Here is a 25,480-nt window from a genome sequence, read left to right as displayed (position 1 = left end):
AATATGCAGATTTTTGCATAACCTGTCTAGGTGAGATACATAATTCTGCTTTTAAATAACACCATTTCCTTTGTCTTATGAAGCATATTATTAAAACTTTATATAAAAGTGTTTAATAAAACAATAGCTATGGCAGGATATTATATACTAAGCTTAATGGAGTGTGTCTTTTAGACACAGTATTTTGTTTGTGTATGAACATGAAAAAGTGGAAGTATACTGTACTTATAACCAGTTAAACTGCTTTCAGTAGGTAAATTTTACCTCCTTTATGAAAAACAATTTTAGATGTAATTAAATGTAATGTAGCTTCTTATTTTGACCTGTTTTCGTTTATATTTTCTTATTGCTACTTAATGCTACTTTTAGTGTAAGCTTACCATAACATTTCCATGAAATTTCTTCTCCTGACTTAACCTTAATGGAATTGTCTATGTAATTCTGTTATTACATACATAGAATTTCGGTACATGTTAAATTCTCAGATTGCTATAACTTTAGACGTGAAACAAATCAAGTTATATAGAACTTAACATATCAAGATAATGGTAATTTGTGTGCTATAAATGGTTTATTATTCCAAAACATTACTTTAAATGATAATTTTTTTTTTTTTTTTTTTGCGATGCTGGGGATTGAACCCTGGTCCTTGTGCTTGTGAGGCAGGCACTCTACCAACTGAGCTATATCCCCAGCCCTAAATGATAAATTTTAAATCATAGAACTTATTTTAAAGATAACTTCATATGGGTCAAATCCCCCCCTTTTTCATAAATAATCTCCTCATCTACTGTGTTTTATTGATGTTTAAAAAGTTAATGATTTTTTTAGCATATGCTAGATTATAAAAGCTTCTAAGATTTATAAGCAATCACTAAAAGATTAATTAAATGTAACTCTGAGAATTACTGTTTGCAGGTAGAGCATGTGGCATGTGCAAGTCAAAACTTGTCCCTTTAGGAGAACTATATACTTGGAGGTAGAACCAAATTTGGGAAATCTCAGTGTTCATTTTGATAATCTGAATAGTAAATGCACAAAGAAAGATTTTAAAAAAAACCTACATTATATATATGTACTGTTCATACTTAGCTTGTGGCTTTTGTAAAAATGAAACAAATCAAATGCAAAGTGTCAGACTCACTATCATCTCTGACCTTAGTTCTATACTGTATGAATTCTCTGCATGGAATATAACCTTAATGTGAATTGAATTCAGTGATTACAGTTCTTTTCTTCTGGTATGTGAGGTTATTGTGGCTCAGAGTTTACTGACAATTGACTTCAAAGATAGAACCTGGTGAAAATTGGGGACTACAGATACTTTTGTGGGCTCTGTATGATCAGGGAGAGGTAATAGAGGTGCAAATGCAGTGAGCATGTACCCCAAAGAAGCCAGGCTTCCTGTCTGTATTCTCACTGGGTGGCAGTGTGAGGGCTGAGCTAAAACCTTAAAGGTTTACACTTTGGATTAAAGCATATGGAGTCCAAGAGGAAGAAGGAAGGTAGTAAAAGGGACTGGGGCAAGCTTGGCATGGCAACTGTAGTAATAGTTGAGATATATTGAACTTTCATAGGTTTGGCATTTGTTAAATAAATATTTTTTTCTGGATTCTTCAATCTGTACATATCTAAGTCATTTCAGTTTGGGGAAATGTACACATTGATGTTTACATTTCACATTTTAAGGTTTAGCTTTTCTTGTAAAATATGAAGAGAGAAATACATGAGTTAATCAAGATTTATAGCCACCATTAATTTTATTAATTTATTATTTTAGTCCAAGGCCTTTCTGATATACTTTGACAATATACTAAGCGTGTTCTTAATTACCTAGCTTCTTATTTTTGTGTCCAAATAATTCAAAATAAAAGTATGTTTGATTTTAGTTTGGATTATTGAAAACTACATTGTTCCAAAATGTGTTTTTTCAAAAACTTGTTTCTCCAATGTTTACTGCATTTGTCAAGAAGAAATATTCTGAGGACTAAATACTGAGAGTAAATCTACTCAGCGTGACATCACGTAAGGATTGCATTGTTGTCCTCTTGTCCTATGACTAGCACCTATCTGAGACAAAAGAGAAGGCAGCACATAATTCCTACACCTTTGATAAAAGTTTGTAGACAGGTTGGATATTTGAGCAGGCTTGAGAGAGGAAAGGACCACAGTTTGTCCAGCCAAAGGCATCAACACCCTGCTCTTTCATTGGCGAAGGAATTACATACCCAGGATAGATTTTTTTCTTTTCGGACTAGTACTTTCGTCTTAAAGGCCATTGAAAAGTGGCATAATTGAACAGTTTTGTTTACATTCTTCAATATATTTGTTGCATACTTAAACCTGTAATACTGAAGAGGAGAAAAAAATTAGTGTTTTATATCTAATAATTAGAAGTACTTATATTGAACAATGAAGAAAAATAAAAATGATTTTACTAAATGTGCAACTACAGTGTTTTAAGGCAGGAAGAAGGAAAAATGTTATTCTCATAAGACTTGGGGAGAAGTGCAGATCTCCTTTTACTGCATTTATCAACTGTGCTGTTCAGTAAAAGTATTCTAGGCTTGTCAAAAAGTAAATACCTACTGCAATGTGTGTCTTCCCCTTCCCCACAGCTATGGAAAGAATAATGTGATATGGTTCTCTTGACTAAAGCAGAGAAAATTCTCTGTAATCTTTTAAAACTTAAATTAGCTGTCATACTGTTTGCCCTCACTTGTCCATCTTGATTGCTGGTAGTTGTGCCATGTGTGGAAATTGTGTGTTTTCAAAGTCTTAAGTGAATGAATTGGGTGCTTACCATAAGAAAAACTCTATGGTGTGAATGTTCATGTTTCTTACAAGCCAAAATCCCCCACTCTGTTTTGCTCCTCAAAATTATGGGATCTTCTTCGCAGTATTGGCAGATACCTACTGGAGCCAAGTGACCTCTTTTACTCAAAAGCAGTTGTTCACAGGAGAAACATGAACAATAATATATACATTGAATTCTCCCTATTTGGAGGGCCTATTTGTGCCACTAGTGCTTAAAAATGCCAGAAGTCAGTGTTTACAGTTGAAGCTAATTTTATGGGTGAAAGGAAGAGAAGTTTGGGATGTTCCTGTTGCAAATGACTGGCTAAAGCCTTGATTGCATTTCTTATTAGTAGGCAGAGTGAATTATTAATCTTCTTATAGCCACAATTACAGGGCCATGCATCAGTTTCCAGACTATTTTAGTTGGGCTTTTTACTTGGGTGAAGATTTAAGTACTGTATCTGGGTTACCTAATTTGAGTTCCTTTATACCCATTTATGGATGCTATAAACAATAATCCTGCTAGTCTTGCTGGCTCCAGCATTTGTGAAGTTTATTTCAGGTCCTAAGAGAAAACATGTGAGGAAATGAGCCTTTGTATTTCTAATAAGTATTTGCCAATACATATTTATATGTGGTTGTGTAATCAATTCTCAATAATATCTGGTTGGTAAGTGAGCACAATTGGAGGTTATAAGTATATATCTTTTTTCTGTAATACTGCTTCTGTTCACTCTTTCTGTTACTGTCTACTGATTTTGACTGATACAATTTTGTCAGTTTTCCAACTCAAAACTCTAATGGGAAAGAGGCAAACCTCTTAGGAGCTGGTAGGATTGGTCAGATGGTGACTATCTTTTAGTGCATATGATTGAGAGTTGATTGCAAGGTGTGCATCTGGATCAATTTCTTTATTTTCCCAAATACTTTTCCTGTGTACCTCTGTGACCACGATGCACAGCCATTGTAGATCACTCTTCCTGAGCTTATTTTTCCGCCTAACTGCTCTCCTTAATTTTCTCTTTCTCTCTTCCTTTATTCTTATGTAGGCCTGACCAAAGATGGCAGTAATGAAAATATTGATTCTCTTGAGGAAGTCCTTAATATTTTAGCAGAGGAAAGTTCAGATTGGTTTTATGGTTTCCTCTCATTTCTCTATGATATAATGACTCCTTTTGAAATGCTAGAAGAAGAAGAAGAAGAAAGCGAAACCACAGACGGTGTTGATGGTACGTCACAGAATGAAGGGGTTCAGGGAAAGACTTGTGTCATTTTGGATTTACATAACCAGTAACTTTGATTCAGGGACTGAAGTCACTGGCTTATGAGAACCTGGAGCAGTTTCCTCTTCTTTCCTTTTCCTTGGCTTATGCAGGGCTTAATGTGCAGTGGGGCAGTTGTGACCTTAAAGTTACCGTCAGCCATGTGATCTTGCCCAGTGCAGCTCCTCGCTAGTCCCTTGCTTGGCTCTCCCCACCACTAGTGAAGAAAGTGGCAGTCCCCATTCTTGTAGCTGTCTACAAAGTACAGTGAAAACAATGTTCTTGACAGTATAATTGGTTTCTGTATTGTTTTAACTTATGTATTTACTGAACTAAATTTGGAAGCTTAATAACAAATTGTGTTGTGCTTAACCCTCAATGCTTGTCTTCCTAACACACTATTAATGATGATGATTCTAATGAACTTGATTATGAAATTATATCTGGCATGATTCATAAGTTAAATGCTTCTCTGTTGATCTTTACTTGTCTGGTTTGTGAACTGATGATTCTTTTAAAAGCCCTTATTTCTTAATCTGTAATTTGTTTAGGTTTGTCACATAGGTTCATACAAATTTCAATGTAAAATTCTGTATTAATGGTGCTTTGGAAATAATTTAAAAATAACCCCATGTATTTGCCTTAGGGTGGTTAAGTTATTGAATTCAGATAGTAGTATGTCTGAATATTTCTGTTTACAAAGCGAAAATTATTTTTAATTTCATTTCCCAGTATACATCCAGAGAAGGTAATTTGTATTTTTTTTAAGTAGGCATATTATAAAAGAGGGAAAGAACAAATATGTATCTTAAATAATGTTGTACATATTAAAATTATTCATCCTAAATAATAGTCTTTTTCCATTTTTTCCTTCATTATCTTATCAGCTATTGATTTCGACTTAGTTACAATGTGATATTTACATTTATAAGTTAAATATATTCAAGTGGTGATTCGTTTTAAGAGAATAAATTTTTCCCACTAGAAAAACCTAAAGACATCTTTGAATCAGTTTCTTTAAAATGAGTTTCATTCCATTGACAAAAGCAATTGTATTAGCTACGTGTAAAATGTGTTTTAAAATGGAATTTCACCTGCTTCTCCCAGCAAAGCATTTACAGCTTGAAGGGGATAAGACCTAAGACTTTTGATTCTGTTGCTCTTTGAAGGAGTGGTATTTCATGTTTTCAAATTTCATTGAATGTCTCTAAAATTTTTCTTAACCTTCTTTCTTCATAGAGCTTAAAACTTGAAAATATTTGCATTTTAGACAATTTTGAGTATCATTTCTACTTTGAAAATATTCCTTGTTTTTCCATATTTAATCAAATTACTTTTAAGTAAGTGAATTACTCATCCATGTGTTCTGAGGGGAATATGACATATTTTTGTTCCTTGGTTATAAAATGATAGCCTGAATGTAAAAGTCTGAAATCAGAACTCAGGAATCCTTCTTCTCTGTGCACTGTTTATGTGTGTCAGGGTAGATTGTCCCACTTGCTAATCTTACTAAATACAAGCAACTGCTTTTAGATATGGACATGCATATTGCTCCCTGTATGGTGGTTTTCTAAAGCTTCAACAACTATTAAGACTGTATTTTGTCTGGCCCTCATTATTCAGGAGATAGGTTTTATTCTGTCAGTGTTTCTGACAGTCAAAAACTTACGATTTTCAAACATACAAGCACTTCAGCTAAGCCATCAGCTAAGAATTACTAGGATTATTATTTAATAGCATTCTTTCTGAAAGGTAATTCAATCTTTGTATTTATTGTGTCTTTCACTTCAAATACTGTGAACTATCAAAGATGAGGTTTAAATTCAAAAGCAGTCTTAGGGCTGCCACTCAATGGAATTCACTTAGCTAAACAACTGAAGAATATTTTTAAAGCAGTCTTATTTATTAATGTGTCATGACCACTAACACTCAAGGGTGGTTTAGTTGAGAAGTGAATACATTTTTGTGTTAAAATGTTTGTAATTAATTTCTCTGTCATCATACTAATTCATAGTTTATGTACAGAAATTAATTATGCTTTATTTTTGTAAGTGAAAAAAAGAGATGTGAGGTAATCCCTTGTCATTTGTTTTGTGCCACTTCTAATCAGACAATTTGAAAAGCCTCTGATGAAGGTAGAATATAGGTAGCCAATGAACCCCTGACTTCTGTGACCTCCTTCAACTTGTGCCTCAGGCATTTTTGTGTGTGTGTGCGCGAGAAAATAAAGTCACTTGCAAAACTGTGGTATAAAGTATCTTGAAGCTGATCAGTATGACTTTATGTTTTATTACATATGCTATAATTGTTAATTTTCTAGGGATTGATTTTGTAATTTTCATATAATATTTTCTCATCTTGTTTCTTCTAAACTTAGGAGCTAACGTAAAAATACAACCTTGTATTCTGCAAATTTGAGTATTTCTGGTTATGGAATTTTAAGTCCCATGATGTTTAGTGTGTGATTTTTCAGTTTTGAACAATCTAAGAAAATGCAGAATATGATGCGCACTAGATGTAGTGTGGGCTCTGCTTTTCCAGATGTACTGCCATTTGTCAATTGAGAAGGCAAAGGAGTTTGATGCAAAATGAGGCAGGGGCATCCTGTATATTCATTTCCACATGGGTTGTTTTCAACCCTGATTTTGCCTGGGACATATTTGGTTGGGTTTAAGCCAGCTGCCGCAGTGTCTTCTCAGTGCTGAGCCTACTAACCCAAGACCTGGCTGTCAGCTTGCTGACTAGGGATCCTGTGGATGCCTACGACAGAATAGAACATGGGGTGCCCCTGCTTGTTGGTCTTGCATTTGATTCTTTACTCTTTAAATTTTCTGTCACATAGATCATTATCCAAAGATTTAAGAAAAAAACATTTTTTTGCTTGAATTCTGGTATGTTTTTCACTTACAGTTAGTTAAACAGAACACAGTGTTTCCTTGGCTGTCTTAATATTTGCAACTTCAGAGAATTATCAAAAACAGATGTAAGCATAGCCAGTTATTAATTTGATCACTTGACAGTTCGGCCTTATGGGGATTGGTACTCTCAATGACCATTTCCAATGAAGACTCGGTGCTAACTAGTTGTCTATAAACACATAACAAGCTTTTTGTGATTTGGAATGTGGAATCTTGATCTATCATAATGAATATTTGGAGCACTTATAAGAATTCAGTGACTCAGACTTTATTTTTATAAATTGATTGATGGAGCAATTTTGCCAAATTTTCTGCCTGTTACAATATTCTCTGATTGTTGAAATATCCATGGACTAATTACTAGTAGATATCAACTAGATTGTGGACTCGAACTCGATCTTAGGTTTCATTTGAATCCCTCTTCAAAGCTGATTTTAACACATGGTGTTCATTAATATTTAAATAATATTAGGAGGAGGAAGGGAGACAAAGGGGAAGTACTAGGGACAGAATTAGAGCTATTTATATTCCATGCTTTTATAATTATGTCAAAATGAATTCTAATGTTTTATATAGCTAAAAAGAACCAATTAAAAAAAGATAAAATACTGATATACAAAAATATAAATAATAATATATGCAGGTATTAATCTCAATGATTAAGAGCCTAGGAATTCCTCACTGGATAACTTAAATACTGAGAATATTTTTAAGCCAGCTTTAGTAAGTAATAAAATTATTAAACTTTTTTTTTTGGTAAGAGAAATGACATTTTGACGTCCATAGACTAAACTGGCTTATGCCAAGGAAAGTCTTCAGGTAAGCTTTCCATTATCTCATTTGTATTTGCATTTGCATTTTACTTTCATTCAAACTCATTCACTAAATGGAAATATTTTCTATTATTTTAGTCTTTCAGTTCTCTTATGTTCTCATCTTCCCTTCCTACTCCCATAGAGAGTTGGTGGGTTTGTAGCTTCCTTTTTTCCACAAATGTTTGTAATACTGTTATTGTAGCTATTTACGAGGAAATTGGTGTTGTGTCCTGACATACATTTTACCAAGATGAAACTTAAACTCTGGAGCAACAGTATGCCTAGCTCCTATGCCCATTACTAAGGTGTTTAAAGGCCTCTTTTTGCCACATATGGTCAATTTGAAGTGATGATAGTATTCCAGTGTGGGCAGGAAGATGTGAGAAACTGAGGAATATAGTGACTTACAGGTCTTACCAGCGTCTGTGGGAAGTGTCCTGAGTATAAAATGATACCATCCTATCACTTCTAGAGCCAAGTATCTAGAAGTTTGCAGTGGCTAGTTGGGTGTTTGTAATAGAGCCAGTCTTCTAATATCATGTCTATTGCATGTGGTGAAACCAAAAGTCCAAGCATTGTCTTAACCGTTGAGGCATTTCAGTTTTATAAAGGACAGTTCACTTTTTAAATATGCATTTGACAGTAGTTCTTAGGCAGTTGCCAGAATAGCATAATTTGCCTTTTACCTTTAGGTGACTCCCTCATGTTCTAAGGGAAGAATAAGATGTTTGTTCATTTTTCCTTACCAAATTTCTGCATAAGAATTCTTAATACTCATCAGATCTGTTAACAATAATTGTCTTTAAAACCACCAGAATAAACATAAAATGGTAAAGAGAAAGTAGACAATATGGTGGTTACTTTTGATATTTCTTCTGACTTTAACTACATCCTAGTGCTGCTTTAGAGTGCTTTAAATTGGAATGTATGCTATCAATTTAAACAGCTTTCATCCAAATGTATTATAAAAAACAAGAGCTTCCTTTTCAGCCCTGATGGAATTTTCTCCATACTACTTGGAAACTTTTAAAGCATATCATACTAAGATGAATTTCATTGATGGACTTCTTCCTTTTTAAACCCTTTCACTCCCTGCTTTGATTATGGTAGTAAACAGAGAAAAGGAGAAAAATAGAAGTGTTTGTTAATTTTTGACATTGTAAAGAGAGTCCACATCAGCTATGGTTACAGATGACAAGAATTCAGTTCTGCCAAAATCAAGGTGTTCACTACGCTGACGTTTGTTCTTTCCAAAATCTTCCCAAGCTCTTCCATCTTCCAAGGTCATTTTATCATTCTACAGAGGTGATTTTGTTTTCTTCTTTCCTAAGACAGTCCCTCCTGTGGTTTTGGTTCCATTATTTTCTCTTTACTTTATAACATTTCGTAACCATTGTAGAATTTTTTGGACCTTTTGTTTTCTCTCTCACTCATTTATCATTTTTTTTTTCAGACATTGAGTCTCCTGGTTGCAAAGCTGATTTCTCCCTTGCCTGTGCATCTCCTCTTTCCCACCTCACCATTTCTCCCTACAGTAACTTGCTTTCTTTTTCTTACAGATATGGCTGTTTTTCCTCTAGGTTCCAAAACACACAAACTCAAGCAGATCTCCAAACATTAATTCCTTTTCTCCTCAGAATCTTGGGAAGTTATTGCCATTTGATTGGTTTTCTTCTAATGAAGTCTGGGAGAACCTCAAGGCACCCAGGGTCTCAGGTCACCTCTCTTTCCACCTGTGTTTTATCGGTGTGACTGCTTCCTCTACCACTTGTAAAACTATCAGAAGAAGCCCACTGGACATCTTGTAAATAATGTGACTCAGTGATGTCCTTCATCCTCACCATTGTTCATGCTTTCTTTCCAAAACAGCTCTTTTGACTTTGAGAACACTGCCTTTTTCTTGACCACGACTCTTTTTCATGGTAATTCAAGGGCTCCTTTATGAACTTATTTTCCAAGTGCTGTGGATTCTTTCTGTCTATACTCTTTTCTTCAGTGACTGCATATGATAATCATTTTAAGTTATTAGTTCAGTCTTTTTGTGATAAAAATACTGAAAAATTATTGACTGTATTTTTTTTAAGTTCAGAAAAGGAGCTTTCGTTGATACTTTGGAATGTTACATGTTACATTACCCTTTAATCATTTGTATCACTTTTAAGGATTTATAACAAAACTGGAAAAGTTTTAAGTAAAGTACTCATTTCTCAGTGTTTTTCAATAATCTGATGTTTATCTAGTACTTTGGTTTATTCATGATGAAGGTTAATGCTAGCCTTTTTCATCAATGTAGATCTTTTTGTCTATCTCAAAAGAGTGGGCATTGGGAAGATAGTCTGATTTTTACCACCCCACTTTTTAACAGAAAAATTTGGGCCTGCCATAGAAGGACATGGAGCAGTCAGGAAGGGGACATTAGCAATTCTAAAGTGTATTTTTAATGCCTTATGCTGAAGTCTTTTATATAGTCACTAAAGCTCATGTATTAAAAAGTTAGTATTATAAGAGTAGGATTGATCTTTCATTCTGACATGAACTTAAGTGGGGAGTGGTCCATTAAAGCTTTCCACATTACAAGGTTCTGTTTTTGACAGAGTTTAGGAAAGAATCAGTTTGTCTTTGTAAAATAATTGCTACACAAATGCACTAGTTAGGTTGTCTTTGTATGTCGAGTAATTGAGTTAGGTTGTCTTTGTATGTCGAGTAATTGGACAGATATTAATCGCGTTTCTTCTTTCCTTTTTATTTTTTTTTTGTATGTAGTCAGCGGTAACACATACTGATACTTTTTTTCCAGAATGGTGATGGTGATATTGCAACTTCAGTTAATTACCATTCTCAGATGGAGTTTTTCGTTTGATAGAAACAATGTGCCACAAATAAAGAAGAGATAATAAAGGAATAGAGGATAATAGAAACAATATAATAGCAGTATATAAGAGGGCACAAAAAAACCGTGTGCCAGAGTTGGAGTGTGATTGTGGTTTTCAGAAACATGCAGATTGAGTTCTGCAGTTTGCAGCAGGTTTAAGCATTATGGTTTGGGATCTTTCTTTTGACACCACCTTAGGCCTTAGCTCTTGGGTGATTGGGCTGTGCGTGGTGCTGCCACCCTACCCACCTTGTAAACAGTGAGGAACATGCTTCCCACCTGAAATGCCTGAGAAATGGATTGGCAACTCAAAATGCTAGTATAAAAAGTTGTAGATACAGGAATATAAAATAGCACTTATGAAACTGAGAAACAGAAAAGGAGAATCAAGATCTCAATTCAGTGAGATTCTGATTATAGCCTGGTTGGAACAGGAAGATATGTGGTATTGATGTTTATTAGGTCAGAAATAAACTCATTATCAGAACTATCATTCACCAAGAGAAAAACCGGAAAGCTACTGTCATAAAAGCAAAACAGTTAATATGTACCGACATATAATAGTATTATTCTTACATGCTTATATAATTTTTTAAAGGAAGTTTCAAAATGATGGGGAAAAGCAATATTTGTTCAAAAACAGTAAAGATTAAAATCTTACTAAATTATGTTGTCTGTTTTTGGAGGGCAGTAGTGACTATGCAGGGAAATAAGGTACTCAATCTTTTACCCTGGTGCTTGTAATTGATTATCTTCAGCCCAAGCAGAAGTCCAAAACCTGCAGCAAAGTGCCCTTTCCAATGATAATTAATTATTTCTATGGCCAATAATTTTTAAAGGTCTGAGGCAAATTGTAATGTTGACAAGATCATGAGTTAATTACAATTCATTTATCTGCTTTAGAGAATAAGAATAAAGCTCTAAATGATACTGTATGTTGTAGTTCCTTTTTCAGATGCTTATTTGTGAATTCCTTTGATATTTTCTCTTTATAATCTATTTTCATCTTATAAATACCAACAGAAGGACCTGGTGGGGTAGCGAAGAGAAAAGCTAAGGCTAAAGGTATTTTCTATTTCTGAAATTAGCATTGAGTGAATCAAGTTTAGTGCTTGAAGATGCATGACTTTTTTTGATATGTTATGAAAATGCGCTACTAATGCAAAATAATATTGCTTTTTGGTTTGGGGGTACGCCTTCTAAGTAGTTTTCCTAAAAGACTTCATTGAAGAATTTCTACATTGAATCCATAATTTTAATTAATTTCCTTTCATTATCAAAACTTTCTAACAGTCTTTAAGAACATGTAAAGAATCATACTACTTTTGTCAATAGTGTTTATGTTAAATCTGTATATACACATCTTGCTCCCTAAAACCATTCTTGGTGTGACATTTTGAATTACTGCTGTAAAAAAATAGATAACTATCAGTAATTCATCTCATTTTTCCAAAACCTCTAATGTTACTGTCTTAGAGAACAAGAAAAGCTAGGGTAATCAAATGTGTACTTTCCAGTTAAATGAAAATTTAGGCTTATAATCTGGAGCCCTGCATCATGATGTTTGATATTCTAGTTAATTAAAAATTACTATACCTGTCAACCATTATGCGTGGGCTACATTTCAGTATTGCAGCCTTACTTTATATCTTTACAAGTGTTCTTATTCACATGTAAACATTTATTTTCTTTAGGGAGAAGGGCATGGGGGAAGTGCATGGTTTTCTTTATGAACTTGTGAAAATCTTTTGTGTTCAAGTGCTTGGCATATGTTAGTTTTCTGGTGAAACTTGAACATGTAAGACCGTCACTGTGTTTTTCGGGGTTTAGGGAATTGCGTTTTAATTTTAAGATGAGGAAATTTTGTATCCCACTGAAACAATTTCCCCAAAGGAAACGGAATTTTTACCATTTTATTTATGAGTAAGTGATGATGAAATACATGACAAAAAATATAATTTTACTTCTTGATCTAGAAAGGCAAATTAAACATTAAACACTTGGTTGTTTGAAAACAGTATGTAGCGTGAAGGCTGATAGCATTGCCCGAACATTTTACTCTATTGCAATGTCATTTTCTACATTATTCTACAAGCAGCATTGAAATAGAATGATGACATGGGTAATTCTGTGTGAACAGTATTCTGTATTCTCACAGGAGTGTCTTGAGATCTTCAGGAAGAAATGGAAGAATTTTCTGGTTGCTTACCAGGAAATTCAACTAATGGAGAAACCCTACATGATATTTTTGTTGGTTAATCAAGATTTTATTATACTGTCTAGAAAGATATAGCACAGAAGCATCTTTTGAAAGCACTGCAAATCTAGAGCTCATTTTGGATAACCTTTTGTGCTATGTGAGTTTTACAGAGTTTTGATGGGCAAAAACATTTTCACATTTTGTCAGGTTAAAGAGATCTTCCATTTTCCGTTACCGCTTAAATGCTACATTATGGAGTAAATATCTTGTTTTATGATTTCTTGATGAGAGTTGCAAGTAGGTTAAATTTAAAAATTTTGTTAACTGTTAAACTTTATGTAAAGCAAATCAAAAGCAATATCTTATATGAAATTTGGAATTACTTGTTCATTCCTTGTAATTGCTCTCTCTCTCTGGAATGAACATGGAAGACACATATGTTGGCTTGAGTGGTGTTCCATCAATTAACAGGGAAACATACTTAAAGGAATACTGATTTCAAAATGTTGATGATACACAAAAATGTAATTGTCGTTGTCATTTTAAATTCCTTTAGATGATTTTAATTTTTCATATGCACATAAATTATTTTTTTCTTACTTGACTAAGAAATTATATGGTGTTTAACTTGTGCATGACTTTTTCAGTATAAATACAATTATTTCAAGGGCATAAATTTTGTTCAAGCTGAAAATTTTTAATTATCTTTGTACAAACACAAGTTATGATAAGTTTGCTCTTACATTATCAGCGTTCCTTTACTTATTTTTCCATTGTCACAATAGTTACAAAGTGTGTGTTAACCCTTTGTGTCAAGTTCTGCCCTTACAAATGGACTCACTTCAATAATAGTGCATGCTAACTTTCGGACAAGTCAAACTGTATGTCATGCTGAAAAAAATATGATGACAAGTTTGTAGCATTTCTTTTATAACTGATGTTTTATAGAAATTTACATCTTTTTAGCCAACTTAAAAACTACTGAATTAAAGTAGCTTTTTGAATGAGCATTTCTTGTGTGTGGGGACAAGTGACTGTTCTATGGATTAAGGGATGCCATCAATAAACATTTTTTCCTTTGATTGGAAAACCCAAAAGTTAAAGAACTTACTAAAGAAGAACTCAAGAAGGAAAAAGAGAAATCTGTATCAAAGGAGAATGAAGAGAGAAAAAAGGGGAAGAAAGAGAAGGAGGATGACCGGAAGGATAAGAAATTTCCTGATTCAGATATATCTAGAAAAGAGTCTCTTAAGAGTAAAAAAGATAAAGAAAAGGAGAAAGTGGACCTAGATAAAAGTGCTAAAACCAAGGAAAACAGGAAAAAAGCAACCACAAAAGATATTTCTAGTAGAGCAGCATCCAGAGACAAAGATGACAGAAAGGAAAGTAGAAATTCTGCTAGGCATGCACAATTGGCAAAGGAAAATAACCAGAAGAGGAGGAACTAAAGTTCCAACATCGTCCTCCCAGGATATGGTGATATTCTCCATTGTGATTTGCTGCTAAAGGGCATAGATACTTTAGTATTGCTCAGGTTGAGAAGACGTGTACATTAGCCATGAATGTATTTATTGGTGCTCGATAAGTGAGTTCTTCAAAATTTAAATATAATGTGTCATACTTTGAGATTTAAAAAGTCAAAACTTCTGGAATGTTATAAAATATACAATAGTTTCTATTTTGTTGATCATGTCTTCAGAGAAATGTATATGTGCCATATGAATCGTGATTTATTAATGTTAAATACTTTGAGTTAAATAAGAATATTAAAATGTTGAGTAGTATTTCTGTTCAGTAACATGACTTTGAGTGTAAGTGCTCAACTACTGAGTATTTTCTCTGTTGCCTTTGTTTTCTTCCCCCTTTCCTACTCTTTTGTTTCTCTTTCCACTCTTCTTACCCTCCACTCTCTTCCCCTAACCCAGCTCTTCTGTGGGCATCTCCTCAGGCTCCTGGGCCCTTCCCTTCCCAGGTCCTCCCTCAGACTCTTCCCAGATCTTCCTTTCTCTTCTGCCCCTTCCCATTTTCAAACCTCTCTCTCCCAGTCTTTTGGTATCTCCCATACCTGCTTTCTCACCTCTTACTCCCTCCTCATTTCTTATGTCCTCTCAGCTATCTCACCCTTTCTTCCCTGTTCCCACACCCTGTTCTGCTGTCATCCTTAAATGCTCAGTGTTTACTACCTGCTAGATATACCATTCTGTGAACTCTGGGAAAAGTCATGAATTAAAAGAGAGAATTTTATATAGAAGAGCAATTTCAGAACACTTTTATGATACCTTTAAAGACTTAGAATAGACATAAAAAGTCTTTAATCATTTCACATTAGGATATCCTTTTACAACACATTTTTCATTTATTTTGTTTGGATAGCATATGTTTTTCTTATTTGATTGTATCATGATTGTTTACCCTTTCTAAAAATTTGAAATTTGAGGTAAGAATTTAGTGCATCAGAAAACATTAAATAAAATGAAATTTTATTAAGAAATTCATTTCCATGAATGGCGTGTAGTATTATGTGCATGAAGTTTCAAATTTCCAATTTTGATTACTAGATGAGATGTCACCTACTATCAGAATCAAAAGCACTATGGAAAAGATATTTCTTCACTATTGAAAAGAACAGCTTCAAAATAAAATTTTTTTAACTTAAAGCTATTTCAAATTAGAAATGAGCAAATTTAAGTAAAAGTATTTCCAAAATTATTGTGCACCCTTTTGTTATGTGCCATCAGTATTTACTGCTTACAAATCAAACACTTAGACATGTAGTTGACAGAAATTCTAACTTATATAACAGAATTATACTGCAAAGGGGAAATCCTAGAAAATAATCCAATCTTTAATTTAATCCTATTATTTTCTTGGGTAAAAACTAAGGCCCATGGAAATTGTAATATGTGATAAGTGGAGTTTCATATATTGATTAGTCAGAATTTTGCTGCTGTTTTTATAGAATATCAGAAAACAGTAAACCAAAAGGGGAATGTTATGGTTCCATTGACTGGCAAATAAAGGACCTGACTTTGGGTGAAGAGATCCCTAGTCCTAATCAGTAATCAGAGCTCTGTTTCTTCCTAGTTTTTCCCCAAATCCTGGCCCTGCTGGTTTGTTGTGACTTTATTCCACATGGAGATGATTAATGAAAAAGAAAGCCATACTTCCCCAGACCCCAAATGAATGTTTTTAATTTTCTGGTATGGATAGGGAGAAAAGTCCCTGGAAGAATTTCACCTGGCCTGGTTAGATCTAGTGACCATCTGTGATTGTTCTTTTAGTTGGGAGCTATTCTTACAGTTAATTTTCCCAGGCTTGGTGCTGTGCACAAAGCTTAGGGTGGGGGTTGAGTGGATTCCTACCCAAGCTGCTTGACATATGCCCTATAGGAAAGATGGCTTTTGGGAGAGGAGGAGGAAGGTTCCATCTGAGAACTGGACAGAATAAGAGGCAAAACAGATGCACCACATATAAAACTTGCAAGATTTTTAAATTGTATTCTGATGCTAAATCTCACTGCAGAGATTTTTAAGTGGATTTTAAAAATGAATTTTTAAATTGTAATATGTGATAAGTGAATTTTTAAATTTATATGAAAAATTTTATTTTTTTATCTTTTTTAAAATTTTTTAATTTTTTTTATTATTTAAAAAAATGGGATACATGTTGTTTCTCTCTTTGTACATGGAGTCAAGGCATACCATTTGTGTAATCATAAATGTTTCTTTCTTTACAAGTGATTTTTTTTTTTCTCCCTTACTAAAGGGTAGAAAATTATTGCATTCATTGAGGGCATTTTTATAAATTTTACCTTAGTTGTGTACAACCATAGAAATGAAATTATGTACCCCATTTGTATACAATGAATCAAAATGCAGTCTGTAAAAAATTAAAAGCCAAATAAAAATTTTTAAAAAAGAATTACATGTTGCAAAAAAAAAAAAAGAATAATAAATTTTACCTTAGTTTTTGAAGTTCAATGACAATGGGGCAAAAAAACACATAAATGTTAAATTCTAGGCAAAGAAGTGAAAACATTTTAGAATAACTTGAGCAGTAGAAGCATATAACCACTGTCTGTTTCTTTTAGTAAAGTGCTTTGAAATGCTTTAGTTCCCATTGTTTTTTTTTTTTTCTTTAAACACTAGCTCAAGGAGTGAAATAGCTCATAACTGACATCAGAATATTGAAGATATAATATCTTTAACAAATATCTTGAACAAATCCCACTCTCCCCAAAAGAAACATCTCTAAAACTATTAAAAATTGTTTCAGGAGTGTTTTTGAACTGGGATTTGATTTATTTTCTTTCTTTTTTCTTTAGTAAATAAAGGCTTCAACTGAATTTTTTTTTTTTTTAAAACCAGTGATTGAACCCAGGGTGCTTAACCACTTATCCCCAGCCCATTATTATTTTTAATTTTGAGACAGGGTTTCACTAAGTTGCCTAAAACCTCAATTGCTGAGGATGGCTTTGAACTTGGGATTCTCCTACCTCAGCCTCTGGAGCCGGCTTCAACTTCTATTAAATTTGAGACCTTATGTTATCCAGCTACCTTGACAGTTCTGGTTCAGCTACAAAACTTAGTTCAGGAGAAACTTTGGTCCCAATTAATGTTTAAAGTTGTTTCCATTATCAGTTTTATTCACTCTTTTGTACTTAGGTAGTTGTTTATTTTGCTTCTCCTTCATGTTGGCATCAGGATAATTTAAACCAGAAACATTACCCTTTAAAAGTAAATATAACTAAAAATGGGGATTAAAATTTCATAATTCTGAGAAGCTAGAAATCAGAAGTTTGAAGAAGCAACTAAAAAATGATAATTAAATGCTGAGAATGTAAATTTTTCTTATACCTGTAACAAAATTTGATTTAAATTGCTCTATGATGTCAGATGTAGAATTTTTAAAAATGACATCATGGCATAATTTCTCTTAAGCTCTGTATGATAATATTTCACATTTGAGTACTATATCACCCTAAGAAAGATGGTGAGTTTTACAAAATATTTGAGGGTCTTTTTTTTTTTTTTTCAGGTATCTTTTTTTAATCAGTAATAGTTACTTTCTTTTGAAACACTTGCATCATCACTTGAGTTTGTTTTTTCATTTATTAGAACATGTGACTTGCGTTTCTGTTAATGGTTTTGTTGGTGAATTTTCATTATTTTTAACAGCAGTTTTAATTAACTTTTTGAAATCTTTGTTTTTAAACAATATGTTCAGTTTTACTCTGAGTCATTTGGCTCGCATGTAGATGATCCTCTTGACATTTCTCGTGAGAAAAAAAGAGACTGGTAAGAAAATGGGAAAAAAATAGTATGCATGTTTGCTTGTGTTAACCTAGCAGGACTGTTTGAGTTAATTCTAAAAGTGCTTGGTTCATAGAGAATAATTTATCTCATTATGACCTGTTTAACCATGCGACTTTCTAGCTCCAGCAGTTCTCATAATGATTTCTTAGATAATGAGGACTCGCTCGGTATACTTCCGTTGACAGAAAGAGAGTGAACAAGTATGATTTTTTTATTTTAAATGTTTTAATATAACTGTTAAGTAGTCATTTTCTATGAAGTGGGTTGGTGATTTGGGCAGTGTCTTCTAACTTTGGTTCCTCTCTCCTTTGTCCTCAATTATTTTTTCTCCTGCTGGTGCCCATTGGTAAAAATGTTCAAAATTAATTGCTTTGGTTATTTCATTGTAAAGCACCACTTGGAAATGGGTGTTTTCTTTATTTGTAAGGTGAAGATAATTTGTCCTGGTCTCTCAAGGAGGTTGTGAGAGGTGTCTGATACTCTGTATATGCAAGCAGCTGGCTCTTTATTGCACACTCAGTTTCCCTTTTTCTTGGGTAAAAAATGATAATAACAGAATCAAGGTGTCTCAGTCAGCACTTTAAAATTTGGAAACACTGGATCAATGATTCCTGTTCAAACTGTTGTCAACAGGTTATGAGATGAATGACTGAATTTATCCTTTGTAATGAATGTATCTTTGTTAAAGGGGACAACTGGATGTGGATTTCTTCTACTGAGATTGAGAGAACAAATGGAAGTAATCATAAATGTTACCTATGTCTAAATGAATAAGAATGGTTAATTCTTGGGTTGTTGTGGACCTCAGTGATAGAGTGCTTGCCTATCATGTATAAGGCCCTGTATTTTATCCCCAGCACTGAGGGTTGGTGTAGAGAAGACTGCTTATTGCTTCCTTTTTTCTTTTTTCCTGTTTTTTTGTTTTTTATACTGGGATTGAACTCTAGGGCACTTGACCACTGAGCCACATCCCCACCCTATTTTATATTTTATTTAGAGACAGGGTCTCACTGAGTTGCTTAGTGCTCTGTTTTTTTGCAGAGACTGGCTGTGAACTCACTCTCCTCCTGCGTCAGCCTCCAGAGATGCTGGGATTATAGGAGGTGTGCACCACTGTGCCTGGCTAGGCCGCTTATTTCTTTAGACGATACTGCTACAATGTGTAGGATATGAAATGTACAAGGGAGAAAAAAGAAAATAAGTCTGGTAAAATTTACCAGTCTTAAGTCTGGTAAAATGCAGAGCTTTGACAAATTGTGAAACTTTTTGTTTGTTTTGTACTTAGAACACATTTTCCTGTACAAGCAACATTATGGTCTTTAGAGGTTTTCTACTCCAGAGTACAAAACCCCACTTAATCCCTAATGTCCAGTTTTGCAAGTCTCAGCGTTACTATATTTCTATGCAAGCAGTATTCATCATTCTTCCTCAGGAGATGTATTTACTTTTGAGTATTGTCCAGAGATCTTTTGTTTGTATGAATTACATCCACTCAAATTTGCTTTCATGGACAAAAAATATTAATTGCCTCTAATAATTTTAAAACCCAGAGTAGTTTTTTTTTTTTTTTTTTTGTTTTCTTTTGCTTTTGTTTGCTTGTTTTTTGTTATTCTGAATCTGATTGTTCAATGATCTGAGCTTCTCTGTCCATCTCTGGACTCTCCCAGAATGTCACATTCCTTCTCAAAGACTCATATGCTTTTAGCAGCCCCAATTCTTATGGGTTGGGGACAGGGGTTCAGAAAACTGTGGTTGGCGAGGCCTGGGCGATGTTGAATATGCACTATTAAAACTGTTGGGTAAAGGAAAACTGGTTCCACCAAAAAAAAAAAATTAACATTCTGATCAGAAAAAGGGAGGGATAAGTATTGGGACAGGCTAACACAGTGAAATATTTATACACCACTTTTTTGACAGTAAAATCTGCAGATTATGGAGTTTGTCTCCCCTTTCTCCTTTTCCCATTCCCACTTTTGTCCTTGTCCAGACACAAAGTGTGGCGTGGGAAGGGCAAGAATGGACATTTCAGAATAAGAAGCCTTGGGAAAAAGAGAGCCCACCCTAACACTTTGTCAACAATAACTTTAGACAGTTGAAAGAATATACAAGAATATTGACCTAATGAAAAATACAACCATTTAGTTACTGGACAAAAATGGCTTAGTTTGTTCAACTCTTTCCATTTTGTCTTGTTCTAGCTAAAGAGAAAGATTTTATTCTTAGGAAACTAAAGGGTGAGTATGAATGGCAGAATCATAAAGGTTATTTCCACAAAAATCTTATTTGGGTAAATCTGAAAAATATAATAATCTTCCATCTCCTGTCTTTCATTTGCTCAAGGATATAACCCAACCACATGAATGAAAATTTTATTACTGGTTTGGCTATAATTTTTACACAGAAATCAATTTCTGCAAACGTTTCAATTTTTAATCCCTACCAAACAAAAGCCATGCATTTATTTTTTCATTGCTCTTTTTGTATCTCACTTGATTTCACATTATGTTTATATTTATTAATCCTTGTTAAGTCAGGTGTGTACACACCATAGAAGTCCACCTTTCACTTGCATCCTCCTTGCCTTAAACATTTATTCTCTGATATTTTAAGAGATTAGAGGAAGAAGACCTTAAAGCTTTTGTGTTATGTTTGATAATAATATAAAACAACCACATGCGTGTCTTTATTTCCCATTTATTGAGTCCTTCAGCACATACTCCTGGACATCTGCAGTGTGCTCAGGCACTGCATGAGACCCTGGGGATAAAAGTGATAAAGTGATAAGTCCTCATGGTGAAATGCTGTGCAATGGATAAGGGACTGAGGGACAAAACAGAAGTGGAGCTATTGTCAGTACTACCTGCTAGCCCCTCTATCTAGAATGCTTGCCTCCTCTGTGTGGCAAGCCACCTTCTGCCTCTCCTGTGGGAGCCAGCCCAGCCATCACATCCACACTCCCATGTCTGACCTATCCAGGTGGCTGGACCTCTCTTGCCCTATTTATCATGCTGATCACCCTGACTCATCCCTGTGATTTCACCAAGTAACCGATAGTAAATGGCCTTCAGTGTTTGTTTATTGAATTATGAATATACAAAACAGATCACCTAAAAATATTTTAGATCTGTTAATGAATGCTTTTGAAGACATTGGAAGGAAGAAAAAGTTCTATTTTTTTTTTTTTTTAAAGGAAAGCCTAGAAGATTCTTCAGCAATGCAGTAAGTTTTAACTGTGTTGGAAGTTGCTTTTAACTGTGTTGGAAGTTGCTTATAACTGTGTTCATGTTGCTCTGTATGTTTGCAAGAAGAGGGGAGGCAACTAAATTTGAACCTTTAGAGGATGTAAAGAAAAAATAAATTGATGCAAAAATGTTCATTTACTGGATTTAAATGACCTCAATTCTTACATCTCTCTCAAGGTACTATTTTATCCCTTTTCTGTATTTGTGAAAATTAAAGTTGTAGTGATGGTAAATTGCTTAAGGTGGCATTCAGAGACACCCAGCTTGGTTCAGGTGTCTGAAATTATAGACACTATGTTGTGTGTCCTGTAAGTGTGTTTTGCATGATGTTAAAGTCAGTCTGCTCCTTCCAGTCTCTGTGGAGGTCCATCTTGGGTTCTGAAACCAGACTCTTGGATGCTTTTTTTAGTATTTAATTCTTTTGGAATTTACATCATCCTCTTTCAGAAATCTGTCTGCCCATCTTGATTCACGTAAAGATGCTTTAAAGCTGGTATTATTTTATATCATGGGACAGCTTTTAGGGTTCTGGTAGTCTCATATTTTTGATCAGTTTTGGGACTGCTGTTAGTACACTTATTAAGATCTGTGTTCACTGATTATACAAGCTACTAACAAGAAGAAGGATTAATAATTCAATTAATATGGGTGCTTTTCCAGTATATTGATTTCCCAGAATATTTCCAAGTTTCATGTACTTGTTGGCCTTATTCTTGGGTTATATTGATTTATAACTGTTAGACTATGTGTGTTATATTGTTAGGCATATGAAGCAGTAGTAGTTCTGAGCACTACTACTCAAAAAACAAAAACTGGAGTAATTTGGATGGAAAATTCCAAAATTTGCATCAGTCTATGTGCACCATTGAATTAGTAAACCAAGGACTGATAAATTAATTCTTAAAATATATCTTAGTTTTTTATGGAATAGATGTAGGAAATTGGTGAAGCAAATGTTACTTATAATTCCCAGGTTTAATTGATGGAACAGTTTGCATATAGAGTTAACCTTCTGTATCTAAGGGTTCCACCTCCTCAGTTGCCTCTTCTACAGATTCCCTCAACCATAGTTCAAAAATATTTGGACAGACAATGCACATTTTATTGAACATGTGTAAACATTTGTCATTATTCCTTAAACAAATACAGTATGACACCTATTTATATGGCATTTACATTGTATTCAGAATTGAGAGTGATATCCAGTTGATTGAAAGTGTATGGGAAGTTGTGCATAGGTTATTTGCTAATACTTTGCCATTTTATATGAGGGATTTGAGAATCAGCAGATTTTGGTGTCTGTGGGATTCCTAGAATTAATTCTTCATGGACAGAGGGATGACTGATTTTTATGAGAAGTGTTCACTCAGAGACCCAGTGTCCAAGGACCTTCTTCCTTCCTGGTGCTCATGCCTTGGCTCACTTCTGTCCTGCCACATTGGCCACCTTGTTCCCCATATCAAGCACTTCCCCAGCTGAAGAATTTTGGTTTTGCTTTTCCCTTTATCTGGAGAATTCCCCAGTGTAAGTCTCATGGCCACATTCCTGATTTTCTTCAGAAGGTTGTTGAAATGTTCTCTGTGAGCTCTTTCCTTGCCCATTTATTATAAACAGACCCTGGTCTTTTCCTAATATTTGGCCCTCTTTGCTCAGGTCTTCCCTATACCATTTAGCCCAACCAGTAGACTCTGAAGAGTTTATATTATACTCTGAAGAGTTTATATTAAGAGTTTATATTATTATATTTTTACTTGCTCCCTCACCCTGAAAGTAGGTATGTTCTTTCAGGTATGTTCATTTGTACGTTTATTTACAGTAGAGTAGTACCCTGCCTTAAATGGGTGCTGAATAAGTGCTTGTTGAATAAATGAATGCAATATGCAGTTTAGTAAGTTTGCAACTATCACATTTATGATAAGAAATATATTTGTTCATTTTCATCCTGGTCAGATAGAGTTGGGCAGTAGTGAATAAAGTCCACAAATACTGAATCAGGGTAATTTTATTGAGTAATCAAGATTGTTATGAATTGTTAAAGTGCTGACTCCATTTTTTTATTGCTTCCATTTTTTAAATTGGAAGATAATTATATAATTACTCAGTGCAAAACTTTCAGAATCTCCTAATTTATCTGGTGAGCCTACAGAACTAAAACAAGCTATGTTGTAAGAGTATTGATTCATTTTCCAAATCATGTCATGGCGTCTGAGGTGGACTCACAACATTCAGCCCTAGATAATGACCATCAGGATGCTATGGTCACTCTGTCCCTCTTGCCAGCTTAAGAATGGAAGTGAGTTCTGGTTTGACTATTAAACCTGAAAGTGAAGATTTCTGGGAACATCTTGGAAAGATCTCCTCAAGTTTGAGAAAGAAGCAGAGTGAGAGGTGGTCGTTTTGCTTCAGAAGATCGTCCTGTCTGTAAGGAGCCTGCAGCTGGGAGCCCTGATTACTGGCCAGAGGATGAAGCCTCTGCTGAGATCTAGCCAGTGTGCCTCTGTCCTTGCTACATTAGATAATAAATCTCCTTGCTCAAGCCATCATGAGTTGGTGTTTTGTTTTATGCAGCCCTGGGAACATGAAAACTGATACCTCTTATGTCATAGTGTGATTTTGAATATTTATTACAGGGCTACACCCTGGTCATTTGTACTTCCTAATAAATCCAGCTTGAAAATCTTTCGTTTGACTCTGAATTGATCTTACATGTTACTTAGGTTTCTCATTTAATTTCTGTTTAGTTTTTGCCTCAAGTCTTGGGACACAAAAGGAGTTTGGGTGGCAAAAGGATTGTGGGGAACAGCAGCATAAAAACTGGTGAGGCTAATTCTTTTATATGGGTTATTAAAGCATTTCTAGTCTAGAAAGTATTTTTGTTAAATTTTAAAAGTTGATAAGGGCCTAGGGAAGTATAGTTAGCTGCTTTGAAGTTTAAAATGTTGCTTATTTTGTGCTAGTTTCACCTGTAGAAGGAACTGTGACCAGGTATTAATAAGTTTCTAATTCAGATACTATTTTAGACAGAAGACTACATAGTATTTTGTCCTATTAATATGCTTTTCCTTGCTCTTGTTAGCTTTTTCGTATTTTACCATTTTAATTTTAAAGACAATTCCCATTTGAGTTCATTCATTCTGTACCAATCTTTCAGAGCTGGAACACCTATAAAAAGTTAAATCAAGCAACAAATATATCACTGTGGGAACTTATATTTGGATATTGATTATGTTCACAGAACTGAAAATTTGGAACTTAATGGGCTTAAGAAAGTTGACTTTTAGGGACATTGTATATTTGAATATTGATATACTCTTCTTTTCGCCTTTTCAACATTAGAATTTATTTTCAGATGAAACCTTTCCCCAAATACAATAAAAATGGGGTTTCATTTTAAATCTTTATCATCTTTGCTTATTTCTAAGCCTGCTACATGGGGGTTAGCCAAGGAGGACTCTAATTTTTTTTTCCAAACTAAGTTACTTTTGAGAGTGAAATAATTTTTCCAGGACAATGAACACAAATTGGAACTGTCCAATGTTACCTAGGCCTGTGGTACTGAAATGGGAGAGACTGGGCAGAAATATGAATGTCTGGCAAATACCAGTGGAGAAAATGATATGAATCCCCTTGCTCATCTCTATAGCCCTTGGCCACTCTAGTGCAGCCAAGGAAATCTGGCCCTACAGAGAACCTCTGAAGTTATTCAGACAAGCAGAGTAGGTACCACTGAGTGTGGTCAGCTCTTCAGCAAGTGTTTTTAGAGCCCTTGCTCTGTGCCAGGTCTGAGCCAGGCAGAACTTGGCAATGAATAGTTGCATGCCTGTCCCATTCACAACTGAGGGATACAAGAATGGGGCATTTAAATGGGAAAGGACAGAGAAGTTTTCAGTCCTATATTTACATTGGAAATGTGATGTATTTAAGAAGCCTTTCTCTCTATCCCCTACTTCAAGAAATTGAGCCATGATTAGGACTTATGGGTGGGTGTGTGATCCCTTTGGAATCTCTTTGATCATTATATTTACACTTAAACATAGAACACAACTGTGTGCATTGG

General features: G+C 34.4%; 1 protein-coding gene and 1 long non-coding RNA gene across 9 annotated transcripts in view; both read left to right on the top strand.

Annotated features, from left to right (window-relative positions):
• Positions 1 to 25,480, top strand: part of ASPH (aspartate beta-hydroxylase) — a 247,931-nt gene that overhangs the window by 69,489 nt on the left and 152,962 nt on the right. For 3 of the 8 annotated variants that reach the window (XM_079156072.1, XM_079156074.1, XM_079156076.1), the window contains one exon: positions 11,690 to 11,731. The exons of 2 other annotated variants lie outside the window; for them this stretch is intronic. In XM_079156072.1, the coding sequence (XP_079012198.1) occupies positions 11,690 to 11,731 (42 nt within the window). Of the gene's footprint in view, positions 1 to 3,848; positions 8,782 to 11,689; positions 11,732 to 13,964; positions 16,272 to 25,480 lie in introns of those variants that run through there. 3 more of the 8 variants (XM_079156077.1, XM_079156078.1, XM_079156079.1) reach the window with 2 other exon arrangements.
• On the top strand, positions 21,434 to 24,105 carry LOC306671052. Its single transcript, XR_013766569.1, has 2 exons — positions 21,434 to 23,118; positions 23,154 to 24,105. It is a non-coding gene; the product is annotated as an uncharacterized lncRNA (long non-coding RNA).

The sequence above is a fragment of the Sciurus vulgaris genome (genome assembly GCF_902686455.1).
Source record: "Sciurus vulgaris genome assembly, chromosome: 1".
In the NCBI taxonomy this organism is placed as follows: Eukaryota; Metazoa; Chordata; class Mammalia; order Rodentia; family Sciuridae; genus Sciurus; species Sciurus vulgaris.
This window is presented reverse-complemented; position numbering and strand designations above follow the sequence as displayed.